The following is an 18,919-nucleotide window of genomic DNA, read 5'->3' on the forward strand; positions in this document are numbered from 1 at the left end:
ATATAGTTGAACTATAGAAGTTGTTTTTAAACATTTTGGCCAAAACTATAGTAAGAAATACATTTTACATCACAACCCAGTATACACATATACATACATCAAATCTAACACAAAAATTTTACAAAGCAATTCTTACCCTTACTATGTGTGATGTACCCTGATATTTTCTGTGCCGTTATTTTCATATATTTTTAATTGCTGTTTGTGACCCAATAAATTGACTTCATAGCCTCATTAATGTTTCACAATCCACAGTCTGAAGAACACTGAACTGTGGGCATCTAATGGCTCCCTATAGTTCTAGAATTCTATGATTTTATGTTATGCCTTTATCTTCCTTTTAGAATAATAGTAAAAATAGATAGCAATTATTGAGCTTTTACTATGTGCCAGGCATTGTTTTAAGCACTTTGCCCATATGAACTAACTTAATTTTTCAACAACTATGACTACTTTTATTGGTTCAATTTTAAAGATGAAGAAAATCAATGTGGCTTATAGCTGCACCAAATTTAGTGGACAACCAAAATAAATTTCATAACATATTTAAGGTGTTTTGAATACCTTAGAACATTCCATTTTATAAAATTTTGTCTTGCTTATTTTTACCATTTTAAACCCTGGAAGGCACTGTAATAAACCTTCCAGATCTGAGAGGAGAAAAAGATCAATAACCTTAATAATACTCATTACTGGCTTTGAAGGTCATATCCTTTACTTTTTCTATTATTGTGAAATCGATCCTAAAACAGGTACTTAGTAATGCCAAATCAGAGAGCATTCATACTTTCATAGGTGTGACTACTACTCAAGTAGGCACGTTAATTATTGGGGAGATGCACACTATCAGCAGATTGTCAGTACAGCAATATAAGTCTCCAAATGTGTGCCCACAGTCACCATACATCTTTGTTAGTAGTAGTGTAAAACTAAACATTAGTGCTATTTCTTCCCAATTCCAGTGATTATCCAAATACTAAGCACCACTGCCAATATCCATCTTTCATGAATTAGCTGGAAGGACCCAGAATGTGATGAGACAATACTATTATTCATAAATTTCACTGAGGATATATAGTTTAGGGGCTGCTGATGGAATAGATTTGAAATATTTCAAACACATTCTCCTTTGATAAACAACAGAGATAGTTGACATTTAATGACCCCTACAGTAAATGTAATACAAATCCACAATTTCATTTATTCATTCAACAATACTATTGAGTACCTACTATATGCTAGATACTGATTTTGCCACTGGAGATTCTGCAGTTAACATAACAAAGTACCTACACTCAGGCAACTTATTTTATGTTTGGTAAGTTTGGATTTTTGTATATTGCATTTGTTTGTTTATGGAAAGCCACACTTGTATATTCCCTTCGGTAGAGAGGCACTGGGAATTATATGTTTTACTTATTTAAAATATTTGAGTGTCTTTTTATGCATAACAGTAGTGAAAGAACTACAGGAAGCAGAAAAGAACAAATCAGTTTCTGCTTTCGAAAAGTTTAAGATCTAGTTAATGCAGATTGCAATCGGATGTTGCAACTTGGAGCGACTCTGCCACCCCAGGGGACATTTGGCAATGTCTGGAGATATTTCTGATTCTCACAACTGGAGAGGGAGGTGCTACAGGCATCTAACGGGTAGAGGCCAGAGTTGCTGCTAAGCATCCTACAGTGCACAAGACAGCCCGCAACAAAAAACTTTCTGGCCCAAAGAATCAAGAGTGCCCATGCTGAGAAACTCTGAGTTATGCATACATTAAGTTTCTTTTTTAACTGCAAGTATTAGATGATAAATGTCAAATGAGTGATACAAGGTGATACAGAGAAGAGAAAGGTTATCCTAGACTGAATTGGTTAGGGGAGGCATCATGAAGGAAGTGAGATTCAAGACTAAGTAACAGAAGAAATTCTGCTACCTCTCTGATCTCACCTCCTACCACTCTCCCCCTCGCCCTTCCCCTGCAGCTGACTGGCTTAGGCATTTCCTTAAAAATATCAAGTATGCTTCTGTCTCATGGAATTTAGTCTTCTTGTTTTCTCTGATTCAAGTGCCATTCCCCTAGATATCCACATAGCTCACTTCCTCACTTCCTGCACATCTCTGTTCTGTTCAGTCTCTTACTAGCGAGTCTTTCTGTAATCATACTTTTTATAAAATATTAACTCCTGTTCCCTCCACTTCTTTCCCCTTACTGTATTTTCTGGTCTCCCTAGCAAGGCTATAACTGGCCGAGATCAGACACTCAAGAAATCTGTATAGAATGAGTAAATTAGTTAAGTATTAATAACGGCAGGGTTCTTTAGCCCAAGCAATGAGAAGAAACTTGAGGGAAGGACCCTGACTACAGTTATCACCAGTGGCCTAAAACAGTGCCTACCTCATATAGAGACTTCATAAATAGTGAATAAAGAATGATAAAATAGAGAGTCAAAGGAAATTAATATAAACAAAATTAGCTCATAACCATTTTAAAAAGTATTCTTAGAACAATTACTACCTCTGTGTATATTGGTACATCTAAGTACATCTGATAAATATTTTATCCTTAATTTTTACTATTCTTATCAGCTTTTTCACTTTACATTCATTCCTGATATATGCCTTGAATTAAACAAACGAAGTTTCTGAAATCTATACCCTAGATGTATATTCGGCCACGTATTATATTAAAACTACGTGCATTTTAAGAAGTCTAATCTAAAGGCAGTCCTTTACAAGCCGGTTCTAGTTTTCTATTTTCATTTGCACTTAAACACTAATTCACCCACCCTACACTCAGGGAGCCACTACAGATAATTATGCTAATGCTAATCGCAATAGCTGCTAATGTTTATTGAGGACTTTTTGTGCTACGGCCTGTCCTGGAGGCTGTGCATAAATTATCTGGTTTTGTTCATACTACAGGAAACCCATGTTATTACATTAATGTATATTAACCAACTCTAAATTACTTTCTGTTCCTGGCCCAAAGCCCAAACCCCTAAAACCCTGAGCTTTGACTCTGCACCCTGATTCTTGCCACTTTCTGTTTTCCCTTGCCTCTAGGCATCCTCCTTTCCAGGGTAGCCACAAGCGCTCCTCCCCTTCCCTCTTTGAGAACCATGACAACCACCGATTCCCCCTCCCCGTCCCCTGTCATCCCTCCCCCAGACGGCAACCCGGCGGGCACAGGGTCCGACGACCTGCTACGTAACTCGCGCGTGTGACTGCCTAGTAACAGTGTCTCGAGTCGGAAGCGCACTGAGCGAGGGGCGGGGTGGGAGAGCTGGCGGGCGCAAGCGTAAAGTCTTTGCAGCCTCGCTACGGGGCGGAGCCTTGCCTGTCAGCAGGGGCAGAGTAGCGATCGTCGCGAAAGCGCGCGGTTTTATTACTCTCCGCTTTGGAAGGGGCAAACTAGCTTTTGGGAGTGAAGCGGGTACGCAGTTATCCAACAATGTCTGGTGAGTCAGGACAGCCTGAGGCTGGTCCCTCACATGCAGGGCTAGATTGGCCGAACCCTGAGAGGAATCGGGCTGGGGTCCCTGGAGGGGTGATCCGAAGAGCTGGTGCCCAAGGGCCCAGGTCCTGGATCCAAAAGGTTCTTGAGCAGATTATGGACTCACCTCGCCAGTGTGTCACCCCCTCGGAGGTGGTGCCTGTAACTGTGTTGGCCGTCCAAAGGTACCTGTTAGAGGATGAGCCACGGGACACGGTGCCCAAGCCTCCCCTTTATTGCTATGATGTGACGATCTCAGACGGGGTGTACCAGGAGAAGTGCTACCTGGACCCCAGCTTGAACTCTCTCGTATATCAAAATATTCTTAAAGTTGGCATACAAATGAGAATTTCCAGAGTCTCGTGTCTTTACAATGAGAAAAGGATAGGCCAGGGGATCCTGTGCATAGATAACGTCCACTGTGGGGAGACTTCAGACAGTATTTCTTTAGAAACTCCCTTCAGAAATAGAGCGCACCAGGAGAAACCAGAGAGGCCTTTAAGAGGCGGGAAGAGTCATTACCTGGCGCTGTGGAATAACGAAGATCCCTATGGTGATATCTGGTTAACAGACAAGCAACCTGAGGAACACAACTTTAGCGGTAAGTGTGTGGAAAGAATGGCAGAGGGTTTTAAAAAATAGTTTTCAGCAGCTTGAGTGAACGGGAAAGGAAATGAAAATGCTTTTGTGTTGTTAATTGCAAGCCAGGAGTGGTAGGTAGACAAATTTTCTTAAATGACCAAGGGATGCTCAATGAAATTTGCACAGCCCATGGTTTTTGTTGGTGTTTGTTTGTCTGTTTGTTTGATTGCAAAAGTGGCCAATTCAGGAAGTGTGTCTGACTACATCTTAAAATTCAGTCTGGCAAATGTACTGATGTGGGAGTCAGTATTCCTCATACGTTCGTTACATGTTTGATTGTGGTGGAATTAATCTTAGTTTTACCCCCAATCCAGTTGGGGAAATAGTACGTTGTGGTTGAAGAGCTTATAGATTTGAAGTTAGCATAAAGGTTGTAAAAATTTGCGGGTTTGAATGTTTTAATCTTCATTCAAAAAGGATGTTTCGTGATGTATGCCTTAATACTTTACATTGATTGAAAGGCCGTGTAACAGTTATGTAAATACCACCTTTTAACTGTGTGATTTTTATGGAAGGCTTGACATTCTCATTTTCTTGTTTCTTATTACTCACCACAAAGAGTACTGATCTGGGAACTTCAATTTTTCTGTATCAGAATTAGGAAGTTAGCTTGAAAACACTAGCTTGCCATCAACAACCGCTCTAAAATACGTTTTTTTCCTCTAACAGATGAAATTAAGGGGAATGATAGTACCGTAGGCATGAACACGCTTGAAATGGAGAAAGAAATAAAATGCAAAAAACAAAATAAGAGAAAGTACTGGAAGGAGAAAGACTGTAATTTTCTACATTACTGCTTTTCAGTCCCTTTTGCAATGTTGTTGTCACAATGCTAAATCACGGATAATCTTACTGTGACGTGTAAGAGCAACAAACTTGAAAGTAAAAGGATAACTGGCTCAAAAACCATGCAATTATAGTCACATCCAGTTGTAAGGAAAAAATATGTTATAGAAATGTGTAGGCAAGGAAGTTTTAAATAACTAAATTTTAGAAAGCAAGATAGCTATTTATTTCTGGTATGAAAAAAATGGAGTTATTTTATCTCAAGCGTGAAATAAGGCACTAGTGCATTACTACTCTAAATGTTGATCACTTTAATTTTTAGAATTGAATATGTAAATGAAAAACTGGTGCCCTACAAGAAAAGTTGAGGGGATTAATACTTTGTAAAATGTATTTTGTCATAATATCTATTCATTCATTAAAACCATATTTATAATACAAAAGGCAATGTATGTATGCCAAAATAAAACCCAATCTGTATATTTAAAAGTATGTTGTGTTAGAAATATACCACCCAAGTATAGTAAAATGTTAGTGATAAAATCTAGGAAGTGGGCATATTGATGTTCATTGTAAAATTTGTTCAGTTTTGCTGTATGTTTCAAATTGTTAATGATAAAATATTAGGGAGAAGTGAAAGACCTCTTTCACCTTCCCTGGTGCCTTCACCTTTCTTCTAAAAATCTCAAACTGTCAGCAGTTTGTTGTGTATCTCTCTCTCTCTCTTTTTTTTTTTTTTTTTTTTTAAGAAATCAATGTCACATTGTGTGATTTGCTATTTCCACTAAACATACTTCAGGCATCTTTCATGTACATCTGTACATACAATATACCATAGCATGGGTGTGCTGTAATTTCTATAATCATGCCCATGTGAATAGGTAATTTATAGTTTTAGGCACTTATTACTGTTTTAGTATTAAATACAATGCTAAGCATCATTAGAATGCACACATATTTTTGTTTACTATGTTCAAGTATTGCTGTTGAATGGCTTCCTCTGGCGAAACTGCTGGCTTAAAAGGTATTTAATTTTTTTAAAAAATTTTGTGGATATAGACAGATCATCTTCTGAAAAGGTTGTACTAATTTACATTCACCAACATACATATGAGAATGCCCATTTCCCCATATCTTACTATTTTCAAATATATCTTTTGATATTTTTCTAATTAATTTATAAGATTCCTTTGCTAATGGGTATTACAATTTTGTCTGCTATATACTGCAAATTATTTTTTTGCATTCTGTTCTTTTTCTCTTAACTTTGTTTATGGCACACGTTTGTGCTTTTGAAACTTTTCATTACAGTTTACCTTGTACACAGTAAAAAAAAAAGTTTTAAAAATACAGCTTGATAAATTTTCATATATATGTACCTGTGTAACCATCACCTCCCTTCCTTCAAGATATAGAACATTTCTGTATCTTGTTACCCCAAAAGTCTCCCTCATGCCTCCTCCTGGTCAGTAGCCTATCTGAAAGGTAGCACATATTGTGACCTCAAAGATAGCTTTTAAAAATAGAAGTTAGCCTGTGCCACACCCTCCTGCCTAAATCTCTCAGATGGCTCCCCACTGCATTTAGGCAGCAACCCAAACTCTACTGGGGTCTGGAAGGCAGGCCGTACTCCAGAGGATGGCGAACTTTACGTAAAGAGCCAAACAGTAAATCTTTTTGTCTTTCCGAGACATGATCTCTGTCACAACCATTCACTTTTGCCATTGTATATGGAAAGCAGTCACAAGCAGTATGTAAATAAATGGGTCTGGCCGTGTTGCAATAGAACTTCATTTACAAAAACAAGCAACAGGCAGGATTTGGCTTGTGGGCTGTATAGTTTGCTGACTCCTGCCCTACAGAATCCCTTACTCACCTCTCTAATCTCTAACCCCTCTCCTCCACCATTTTGTTCTAGCAACCAGCCTTCTTTTTGATCCTCAAACCTCCAGTCTTTTTCCTGCACCTGCTTTTTCCTCTTTCTGGAAAGTTTCTTCCCACCTTCCAGTTTCAACTCAAATAAAAACATATTAAAAGAGCTTTTTAAATAAATATTTCCTTCCCCATTTATTCTTATTATACCACCCTGCAAATGGTCTTCCTAGAATCATAGCATTCTGAAATTATTTTCTTTAGCTGTTTTTCTTTCCCCCCTTACATTTTTATAAGATCCACGACTCTTTTTTTTTTTTTTTTTTTTCATTTCTGTGGGCCGTATCTTATAGCTAGAACAATGTCTGGCACATAGTAGGCATTCAGTATTTGTTGAATAAAGGAATGAATGAAATAAATTGATGGTTTTACTAATGTTGAGCCACTTTTGATTTCCCACTTGGTCATGATTATTTTTACATCTGCTTATTTAAGTGAATTTGGTCTATAGGTTTGGTTTTTGTTTTTGTTTTTTGCAGGGAGAGTACTTTTTCAATGCAATTTTTATATGGAGTTAATATTAGCCTAGTAGAATGAGCTGGAAAGCTTGTCCGTCTTTCTGTGCTTACAGAAATTATATGTTCCTTAAAGGTTTAGTAAAATTCCTCTCTAAAACTATCTGAACCTGTTGTCTTGGACCAGGATTGGGGGTTGTGGGGGGATGCCTCTTTTTCAATTTCTTTTAGATAAAATGATTAAACCAATAATGGTTTTTCAAGAGCCCATTTTTTAGAGTTGATAATTCACTAGGAAATCTCATTTCACCTAGATCTGAAAGTTATACGTAGTAATCAATGTTTTTTGACCTATCTTGTCAATTACGACTCTTTTCACAATCCTCATGTTTGTGTGTTCACCTTTTCTTATGGTGAGCCTTGCCAGAAGTTTATCAGTCTTATTGTTGGTCTTTCTTTTAAGACACTTGGTTTTACTAATAACAAAATCTATAGTGAGGAGGTATTTTCTACTTAATTTCTGCTATCATCTTTAATTTCTTTTACATACTTCCTTTGTTCATATTTTTCTTGTACTACTTTCTTGAGTTAAATGCTTGGTTCATATATTTGCTTGTTTATTTCTTCCAAAAGCATTTAAAATTCTGAAATTTCCCATGGATATTGCTTAGGCTGCATCCCCCAGATTTGGAAGTATAGAGATTTTATTGTTACTCGTTATTTATATTTTCTTATTTTATCTTGTTTTATTTTTGTATTTTTGAATTATTGAATTATTGTAGTCATTTCTGAAATAATTACACTCCAGCCCAATGGTTTTTCTTTAGTGTTTTCCATCTTTCAAATCCATTTAAAAAAATGACAAAACTGATTTAAACAATGTTGGAAACTAGATGTTGTGATAACTTAATGTGCATCAATTCATTTTGATTATATACTTTCATTACCTTCCTGTATTCTGTTTAGCCTTTTGGAGTCTAAATTTCACTGATATTTTCCAATTTTGGGGGTCTTCTCTGCAATTTCAAGTGATAATTTTACAGAGACAGTAATATCTTTAAACCCCTCTCTTTTATTTTCTTGGCATGCAATTGGCATTTCCGTTTTTCTTTTTTCTTTTCTTTTCTTTTTTTTTTTTTTGTTGTTATTGTTTGTTTTTTGGTTTGTTTGTTTGTTTTTTTTTTTTTTTTTTTTTGGCAGTCTCATTGTGTTGCCCAGGCTGGATCACTGGCGTGATCTCGGCTCACTGCAACCTTCGCCTCCCGGGTTCTCCAGCAGCGATTCTCCTGCTTCAGCCACCTGAGTAGCTGGGACTACAGGCACACACCACCACACCCGGCTAATTTTTGTATTTTCAGTAGAGACGGGGGTTTCACCATGTTGACCAGGCTGGTCTCGAACTCCTGACCTCAGTTGATCCACCCACCTCAACTTTCCAAAGTGCTGGGATTACAGCCGTGAGCAAATGTGCCTGGCTCTTTTTTGCTTCTTTAATCTCTGAAAGTTCAGAAAAAGCTTGTTTATTAGGTTTAAAGTTTATTATTATACCAGGTTTTTAAAAATGTAATTCACATATTCCATATCCTTATTTTTAATCTACTTTATTTGCCCGTTTCTCAGAGGAATATTGGCTTCTCTCTATGAGGATAGCTGCATTTATTTCTCCTTATATTTCTAAAAGGTTTTGCTTTAGATGTTACTATAACGTGTGCAATTTCGTAACTGATTAATATATTATTGTTGAGTTTTACACTTTATCAATGTGGAATTTGCCTCTTTTTCCCTTTTGCCTTGAGTTCTATTTTTCCTGATAGTAATGTTTGCCACTTCCACAGTATTTTTGGTAGCATATTAGGACAATGATACCCAAATGTGAGTAGGCATGCATATCACCTCAAGAGTGCCAGTCAGAAAAATAACTTAAGTGATTCTTAACTTTACAAATTCACAAATAATATCAAGAAACACTGCAAAAAATGGATGGGGCAAAAATGCAAAAATGAGCAACGGGAATTGGAGACAAATAAGCATCCAGGTACTGACAAGTTCGTATTACACTTACAAAAATCAGAGAAAAAACATTTAAGCAGAAAAAAAGATTTGGAAAAGGTTGCAAAGATAAAGAATACACCAAAACTTAAAGAAATTATTAAGGCAGTATGTTTCAAATGTCGAAGCAAAAAAGAAATGCCAATTGCATGCCATGAAAATAAAAGAGAAGGGTTTAAAGATATTACCGTCTCAGTAAAATTCTCACTTGAAATGGCAGAGAAGACCCCAAAAAGCTAAACAGAATACATGAAATTATGTAATCAAAATGAATTTATGCACAATAAGTTATCACAACATCTAGTTTCCAACATGATTTTTTAAATCAGTTTTGTCGTATTTTTAATGGATTTGAAAGATGGAAAACACTAAAGAAAGGCCGTTATGCTGAAGTGTAATTATTTCAAAAATGACTACAGTAATTCAGTAATGTAAAAATACAAAAATAAAACAAGATAAAATACAGATTGCTGACCACCGTTCCCAGTGTATGATTCATTAGGTCTGAGGTACGGCCCTAGAATTTACATTTCTAACATGTTCACTGCTGGTAACAATGCTGTTGGTACAGAGACCACACTTTGAGAACCACTGGCAAGCGGGTCGCGGTGGCTCATGCCTGTAATCCTAGCATTTTGGGAGATCCAGGCGAGCGGATTGCTTGAGTTCAGAGTCCATGCTGAGACCAGCCTAGGTCCAGACCAGCCTAGACCAGCCGAGGCAACACGGTGAAACCCGTCTTTAATAAAAATACCTTAGCCCGGGCGTGGTGATTTGTGTCTGTAATCCCATCTACTTGGTGCGGGGGTGTCGTGGGGGGAGCCTGAGTCCAGGAAGTTGAGACTGCAGTGAGCCTTGATTGTGCCACTGCACTTCAGCCTGGACCAAAAGAGTGAGACACTGTCTCAAAAAATAAAGAAAGAGAACCACTGGCCTTAGTGTATGCTTCTCCATCCCTTTATTTCCATTTCGTTTTAGGGTTGTCTTTTTTAAAAAGTATATAGCTAAGACTGCCTTTTGACCCAAACCAATTATTTTTCTTTTAAGAGATCAATTTAATTTATCTAAATTTAATGTGAATAATGATGTTTGTACCTGTTCTTGAAATTCTACTTTATGTTTACCATATGCCACCTTATTTTTTTTTACTTTTGCAGGATTAAAATTTTCTTCTGGTAGTTTGGAAATTATACATTATATTTGTATTCTTCTAGTCTCCTAGTTGTTACTCAATGTTTTTTAAAAAATTTTATGGGTACATAGTAGGTATGTGTGTGTATAAATATATATATATATAGTACATGTATTAATGTTTTAACAAAATTATTTAAACTTACATCTCTGTTGCAGTCTCCAGAATTATTCAAAATATATAATATACCCCTACTGAATAAGAGAAGATATTTAGAACTCCACTTGATCATGGCACAGTTGTCTTTGTGCATGCTTCTAAATAAGTATTGTATTTAGGATTTTAGCCATCATAACTGATTTTTGATTTATAGTTTTCTTTCTTGTACTATTTCTGTTGGAATTTTTCAGGATTATTCTAAGTTTATAAAGTGAAGTGGTACAATTTCTATATTTTATTAGGCTTTGGGACAATTTATAGCTCAAGGAAAGAGCTGTTCTTTGAAATTTGTTAGAATTTTCTTGTAAAACCATGTGAACCTGCTGCCGGTTTTGGAAGCCATCATTCATAAACTTTTTTCATTTTATTCCATGGGTAAAGACCTAGTTTGGTTTTCTTTTACTTCTTATGGCAATAGTGGTAATTCATATTTTTCTAAGAAATTACCCACTTCACTGATCTTTTCAAATTTATTGATATAAAATCATACATAATAATCTTTTAACAATTTTTCTTTGTGTGTATAGTTGTTTACATTCTGAGTATTACATTTTTGTTTTCTTTTTCATGATTAGACTTGCCAAAGATTTACATTTTCATTAATTTTTCTAGAGAATTGAATTTATCAATTCTATTTTTTATTGTGGTATAGTGTTTTCCGATTCATTATTTTTAGCTTTAATTTTTATTCCTTCTACATTCCTTAGATTTATTCTTCTGCTATGATTTTTACAGTATGGTCCAGGGACCTCTAGTGGTGCCCCAAGACATTTTCAGAGGATTCATGAGGTCAAAGCTATTTTCACAATACTAAGGCTTTACTTACCTTTTTTCACTCTGATGCTCTCGCAAGTGTACGGTGTAGTTTTCCAGAGGCTAAATGACATGTGACATAAAAGCAAACTGAATATAAAAGAAGATATGAATATCCACCTGTCATTTATTAAGCTAGATTCTAACAAGATTTGCAGAAATGCAAAACAATGCCACACTTCTCACTACATTGTTTTTGGTTTTGGAAAATACAGTCATTTTTCAAAAAAATATGTATTTGTAATTATACATATTAGTTTATTATTGTTATTTTTAATGAATTGATCATTTAAAAATTCTTAGTCTACTTTATAGTACAGTAAAAATCTCTTCAGGATGGGCACAGTGGCTCACGCCTGTAATCTCAGCACTTTGGGAGGCTGAGGTGGGCAGATCATTTGAGGTCGAGAGTTGGAGACCAGCCTGGCCAATATGGTGAAACCTCGTCTCTACTAAAAAATACAAAAGTTAGCTAGGCATTGTGGTGCACACTTGTAGTCCCAGCTACTCAGGAGGCTGAGGCAGGAGAATCGCTTGAACCCGGGAGGTGGAGTTTGCAGTGAGCCGAGATCACACTACAGCACTCCAGTCTGGGCAACAGAGTGAGACTGCATCTCAACAAAAGAAAAAAAATAGCTATTCAAGATCTTCAATATTTTTTAAGAATGTATAGGGATCCTGAGACCAAAACGTTTTGAGAACCACTGTTCTATTGCATATTGAATAACCAGTTTATTTTCATCATTTTTTGATAATGAACACATTTATTGCTATGAATTTACACAAATTCTTCATTGTCTAAAAACAACCTCTAATTCTTTTTTAGATTTGAGAGATAAAATGTGTATTCTATGAAGTTTGTGAGTTAAAAACCCAAACTGGGAAAAATGTTAACCAGAAAGATGTCTGATTACAGCTAACTCTCTGGACCTAATTATAACAGAAACAGAGGCTCTTAGAACTCTGGTTTTACGCAACTAGGTAGCTCTTGAATTTATTCCAGACGGTAAAGGAGCTGTATGTGCCTTCATTGATCAAGAGTATTCCACGTACATCCCAGACAATTCAAAACTGATCCAAGATTCATCTGACATTAAAATGAAATCACTCAATTCTATCAGATCAAATGTTAGGACCTGTGATCCTAGGATAGTAATCTATTGGGAGAATCTGGAAGGAAAATCTGGTTTTCATCTCTTTCCAGTAATTTCTTTTTAATAAGGGATTAAGTGGTATTATATAATTACGCCTATACTATAAAACACACACACAATTTTTAGTATTAGGATACTCTGTAATTTTCCTTCCAGATTCTCCCAATAGATTACTATCCTAGGATCACAGGTCCTAACATTTGATCTGATAGAATTGAGTGATTTCATTTTAATGTCAGATGAATCTTGGATCAGTTTTGAATTGTCTGGGATGTACGTGGAATACTCTTGATCAATGAAGGCACATACAGCAAAAGACACTACCATCAGAGTGAACAGGCAACCTACAGAATGGGAGAAAATTTTTGCAATCTACTCATCTGACAAAGGGCTAATATCCAGAACCTACAAAGAACTCAAACAAATTTACAAGAAAAAAACAAACAACCCCATCAAAAAGTGGGCAAAGGACATGAACAGACATTTCTCAAAAGAAGACATTCATACAGCCAACAGACACATGAAAAAATGCTCATCATCACTGGCCATCAGAGAAATGCAAATCAAAACCACAATGAGATACCATCTCACACCAGTTAGAATGGCAATCATTAAAAAGTCAGGAAACAACAGGTGCTGGAGAGGATGTGGAGAAATAGGAACACTTTTACACTGTTGGTGGGATTGTAAGCTAGTTCAACCATTATGGAAAACAGTATGGCGATTCCTCAAGGATCTAGAACTAGATGTACCATATGACCCAGCCATCCCATTACTGGGTATATACCCAAAGGATTATAAATTATGCTGCTATAAAGACACATGCACACGTATGTTTATTGCAGCACTATTCACAATAGCAAAGACTTGGAATCAACCCAAATGTCCATCAGTGACAGATTGGATTAAGAAAATGTGGCACATATACACCATGGAATACTATGCAGCCATAAAAAAGGATGAGTTTGAGTCCTTTGTAGGGACTTGGATGCAGCTGGAATCCATCATTCTTAGCAAACTATCACAAGAACAGAAAACCAAACACCGCATGTTCTCACTCATAGGTGGGAACTGAACAATGAGATCACTCGGACTCAGGAAGGGGAACATCACACACCGGGGCCTATCATGGGGAGGGGGGAGGGGGGAGGGATTGCATTGGGAGTTATACCTGATGTAAATGACGAGTTGATGGGTGCAGCACAGCAACATGGCACAAGTATACATATGTAACAAAACTGCACGTTATGCACATGTACCCTACAACTTAAAGTATAATAATAATAAATAAATAAATAAATAAATAAAGAAAAACCAAAAAAAAAAAAAAAAAGAAATTACAAGTGTGATTTTTGTGTCAAAAACGTTGACTAGGTAAAACATTATGTAAACAAAGCTAGAAATGAAGGGAGCCTTAGCAAAAGAAATACTGGTACTAATGCAAATTCAGGTCTTAATAGTTGGGACTGTGGGCTGTGAGAGAGAAAAATGTGGAGACAACTGCAGATGGAACCTCTCTTAATCCAAGGAAGAATACATCAGTATGACAAATTAATTCTTTAAGATGATGAATAGCTTTTAAGCAGTTTTTGAACTTGCCAGCAAGCTTGCAGATAAAAACGTTTCTAAGTAAATTGTATGGCATATGAGAAGATAGTAAGTGCAATGTAGAAAAATAAAGTGGAATGGAGGATAAATAAAACAGTCAGTTTTTAATAGGATGGTTAGGGATAATATCACTGAGAAGGTGATATTTGAGCAAAGCTTGAAGAGAGGAGAGAGAAAGACACTTGGATATCTAAAGGGAAGACAGCAATTGCAAAGGTTCTGTTACAGGGCCATGTCTGTCATGTTTGGGGGAGATAGAATTTATACATATGAAACTGAGATGAAGGCAATACAAAAATGTGTAATAAAACTATTATTATTATTATTATTATTATTATTATTATTATTATTATTTTGAGATGGGTTCTCAATTGCTCAGGCTGGAATGCAGTGGTATGATCATGGTTCACTGCAGCCTGGGCTCAGGTGATCCTCCCACTTCAGCCTCTTGAGTAGCTAGAGCTTTAGGCATGCCACCATGCCCAGCAAATTTTTCTCTTTTTGGAGAGACATGGGGGATTTCGCCATGTTGCTCAGGCTGGTCTCGAACTCCTGGGCTCAAGCAAGCTGCTGGTCTCGGCCTCCCGAAGTGCTGAGATTATAGGCATTAGCCACTACACCTGGCCCATTTCTATATATTAAATATATAAGTGCTTAATAATGGGAAACATATTCCATGACATTGAGTTTTTTGTTTTTTTTGTTTTTTTTTTTTTCACAAAATATCTTCAGAGAGGTGAATTTAGATCCAGGTTTTCCAGAAAGTTATTAAATGGTTTGGTAACATGGAGGGCATTCTAGGTGGAACAATGTGTTGGTTAATATAGGTGTTTACCTATGTTCCAGGCACATAGTAAGCCCTATATATATTTCAGCTGTTAATATTAGGGATCAAATTTAGTTTATGTGGGAGAGGTATATAGACTTAGCTGGCAAGGTTTAGCTGGCAAGAAGGAGTCACTTTAGGTATGATCAACCTATTATTTTTAACCATTAAAATAGATCTTTGAAGTTACCATTACATGTTAAACAGGATTTCTTTCCTCTTTTTTATATTCTAGATACCAAAATAATTTCCCTTTCTCACCTTGAAATGACCTGGACTAACAGAAGAAATTTTCCTGCATTGCTTGTGAGGATCTTACATAAATCAAAACTGCGATACTATGGAAAACCTGATAAAAAGATGATTGAACCATATCAGGTACAAGTAATAAGATATCATATGCTAATTTAAAGTTATAAATTATAACTTACACACCTAACTCCATAGTATGATAACCTGCTCATTTAAATAACATTTCATAAATTCAATATAATAATTTTTAATTGTACATAAATGTATACTATAAAGTATTTTTCTGCATAGTTTATTGTGCAAAAAGAAATTATTTCTGTATTGGTGCCCTTTATTTCCCTGATCCAGGTGGTCTCCTTCCCACCTTTTTATTTTCCTTCAACTTTTTCTTCTCACCTATACTTTCTGCACCAACATATAAACATACTCTAGTCTCCCATTTAAAAAAGAAAAGAAAATAGTCTCCCTTGGCCTTATTACTCTTCTATTCCCTATCTTTCTCTTCAGGTAAGCTTCTTGAAGAAGTAGTCTACACTAGATGTTTTTACTGTCTTGCCTCCCATTTCTCAACACAATTATCTTGGCTTTTTTCCTTAGCTTATCGTTCACTAGTAACTCTAATTGTCAAATCTGTGTGATACTTCTTTATTGTCTTTACTCTCTGTGCCGTATAATGCTCATGAGCTCTACTTTCTTGATATGTTTGTGTTCTATATTTGTCTTACTTAATATTATATTGTATTTTCCTATGATATCAAGAACTATTTTAGATGTTTCATTTAACTTTTATTATAAAAGTTATACATGCTTATTGTAGGGAATGTGGAAAATGTAGAAAGCTGTTTGAAGATCTTACCACTCAGAGAGAGCCACTGTTAACATGATGTGTTTTATTCTCTTTCTTGTGTGTGTGTAAATCACATATATACACATATATAAGCATATCATATATATACATACACATATCTATTATATTCTAATCATATATATCACATATATGTGCATATGTATATATATTATATATTTCATGTGACTGTCATATATCACATTAAATTATCTTACAAAATGAGTACCGTATTGTGCATACAATTTTGTATTATTTAACATTTTCTTAAATATTTTCTCATATCACTAAAAATTCTTCATTCATATTTTACAGTTATATATTTTTAGCACATTATATCATAAATTATTCAGTAATTCCCTGATAGTTTTTTGCCTTCTCATTGTTGCAATACTTTCCTCCCTTGTTTGTTGCCTTCCTACCTCCTTGTGTCTCCATCATTTCGTCCTTGCTTGCCTCTCCAGTCTCATCTCTTCCTGAGCTCTCTATGCCTCATACTAACCAAACTGCCCTACCTGGAATTTTCTAACGGTAGCCAGTTGTTTTCTACCTTTCATACCTCTGCGCATGTTGTTTCTTCTGCCTAGAATCCTCTTCCTCTCAATTCTCGTCAGATTGGCAAAGCCATCTTTAAGATTCAGTTCAGTGCTTACCTCTGATTTAAGTCTTTCCATGTATACCCATATGCCTAGTCACTGGGAGAATCAACTACATGCTACTCAGGACCCCACTGTATGCCCTTACATAGGTCTATCCGAGCATGCATAACCCAGTTACACATACCTGTTTGCTAATCTTACTCTACTGTGACCTCCCTGACTGTAGGGAAGAAGTATCTAATAGTGCTTAAGAGTGCATGCCCTGTAGTCATATGAACTGAATTCAAGTTTCAGCTCTGTTTACCACTTCTTACCTTTATAATGTAGGGAAAATTATTTATTCTTTTAAAGCCTCAGTTTACTCATCTGTAAAATAGGGATACTAATTGTACTTACCTTACAGGGTTGATGTGAGGATTGAATTAGTTAATATAAGTAAAGGATTTACCTATGTTCCAGGCACATAGAAAGTCCTATATATATATATTTTAGCTATTATTATTAGGGGCAGTGTTTGATTCATCTCTTCATTCCAGGGTCTAACATAATGTCTGGAATATGGATTCAGTAAATGTTTAATGAATAAAGGAATGAATTATCCAAAATGTATATTCATCATTTAGAGAAAGGGTCTGAGAATATAACATCATTATTTAAGAAGAAATTAAGAATTAGAAAACACTTTACAGACTGCCGTTTAGGCAGAACTGAAGTTGTCTGTCACTGTATTTTAATACTGAGAAATACTCCATCATATACTTTCTACCTCAATAGATTTCTCTATTTTAACTATACTCAGAGTCAGCAAGAATGCATACTTGTTTTAACATTCCCCCTTCTGCTAGCATAATTTCTCAAGTAGTATCTCAGAAATGATTTCCATGTCTTATGTTCCAGTCTCAGATATTGCTATAAATAAATTAATGTAACCAGGGCATTGATGGCATCGTGCCCACTCAATTATATGTCTATCTAAAGTTCTCAAATATAAATATCAAGGCCATCCAACAGTTCAGATAACCAAGAATGATGTCAAAATTTTCATGTAAAACTTCTAATATGTGATTTGTCTCATTCATTTGTCAAATGTATTGTGGGATCACTCTGTGTAAGGCACCATGCTAAATATTATGGAAGAATCAAATATAAATAAGGTTTGGCCTGTGCCCTCAGAGTTTACAGTCTCACAGTAAGTTAGTAGTATATTTAGTACTTCCATTGGTCTGGTGGCACTCTCTTTAGATTATCAATATTAACAGAATTGTCAACTGAATCATTATTAATAAACAATTAAAATTTAAATGTTTTTTTCATCACTCTAAATGATCACAAATAATATGTTATGTATTATCTGTATAGATAAAAGTGACAAATATGTATGTGCTTTAATCATTTTCTTTCTAGACCTTTTTGGAAGTTGCTGACAGTTCAGGCACAGTGTCAGTGATTATGTGGAATGCCCTGTGTCCTGAGTGGTATAAAAGTTTGCGGGTTGGTTTAGTTCTTCTGCTTCAAGACTATTCTGTTAAAAAGAGTTATCCATTCAGAATACAGCCTGTCCCCGTGGATCCACAGATCAAACTAATTTCTACAATGGGTTAAGTATTCAATGAATTTGTTGTCTTATCACTGTTTTGTTTATATAAATTGGCAACGTACCGTATTAGGAAAAAAGATCATAAAAATTACTGAAGCTGTTAGAACCTATGAAACCTTTACATTTCTTTGTCCATAAAATTTTCAAGCAATCACATAACCTAATAAATATACCTATTTATTATTTCATTTATTAAGAGAAATTATCTGAGATATTTATTGTTGATTGAAGAATGAGCTCCACTTGGGTTGTACTTATTTTGTTTTATTTTAATTTTGATCATAAAATATTAAGTTAATGTTGAATATATTTTGCAGTTACTAGGAGGTGCTATCTAAAAAGGACTTCTGTTAACTTTTTGAAATAATTTCAGACTTACGTAACAGTTGAAAGAATGGTATAGAGAACTCCCATATACCCTTTATCCATATTCAACAATTACCAACATTTACCTTTGCCTTATCATTATATATCTCTTTTCATACATATACATATCTTTACACACACACACACATACACACGTA

General features: G+C 35.5%; 1 protein-coding gene across 2 annotated transcripts in view; it reads left to right on the top strand.

The window, feature by feature from the left end:
- Positions 1-3,339: 3,339 nt before the first annotated feature.
- Positions 3,340-18,919, top strand: part of RADX (RPA1 related single stranded DNA binding protein, X-linked) — a 76,807-nt gene continuing 61,227 nt past the window's right edge. For both annotated transcript variants that reach the window (XM_005594282.4, XM_045383383.3), the window contains exons 1-3: positions 3,340-4,088; positions 15,339-15,481; positions 18,203-18,395. In XM_005594282.4, the coding sequence (XP_005594339.1) occupies positions 3,446-4,088; positions 15,339-15,481; positions 18,203-18,395 (979 nt within the window). In that variant the 5' untranslated portion in view covers positions 3,340-3,445. The remainder of the gene's footprint in view (positions 4,089-15,338; positions 15,482-18,202; positions 18,396-18,919) is intronic.

The sequence above is a fragment of the Macaca fascicularis genome, chromosome X (assembly GCF_037993035.2).
Source record: "Macaca fascicularis isolate 582-1 chromosome X, T2T-MFA8v1.1".
Lineage (NCBI taxonomy): Eukaryota > Metazoa > Chordata > Mammalia > Primates > Cercopithecidae > Macaca > Macaca fascicularis.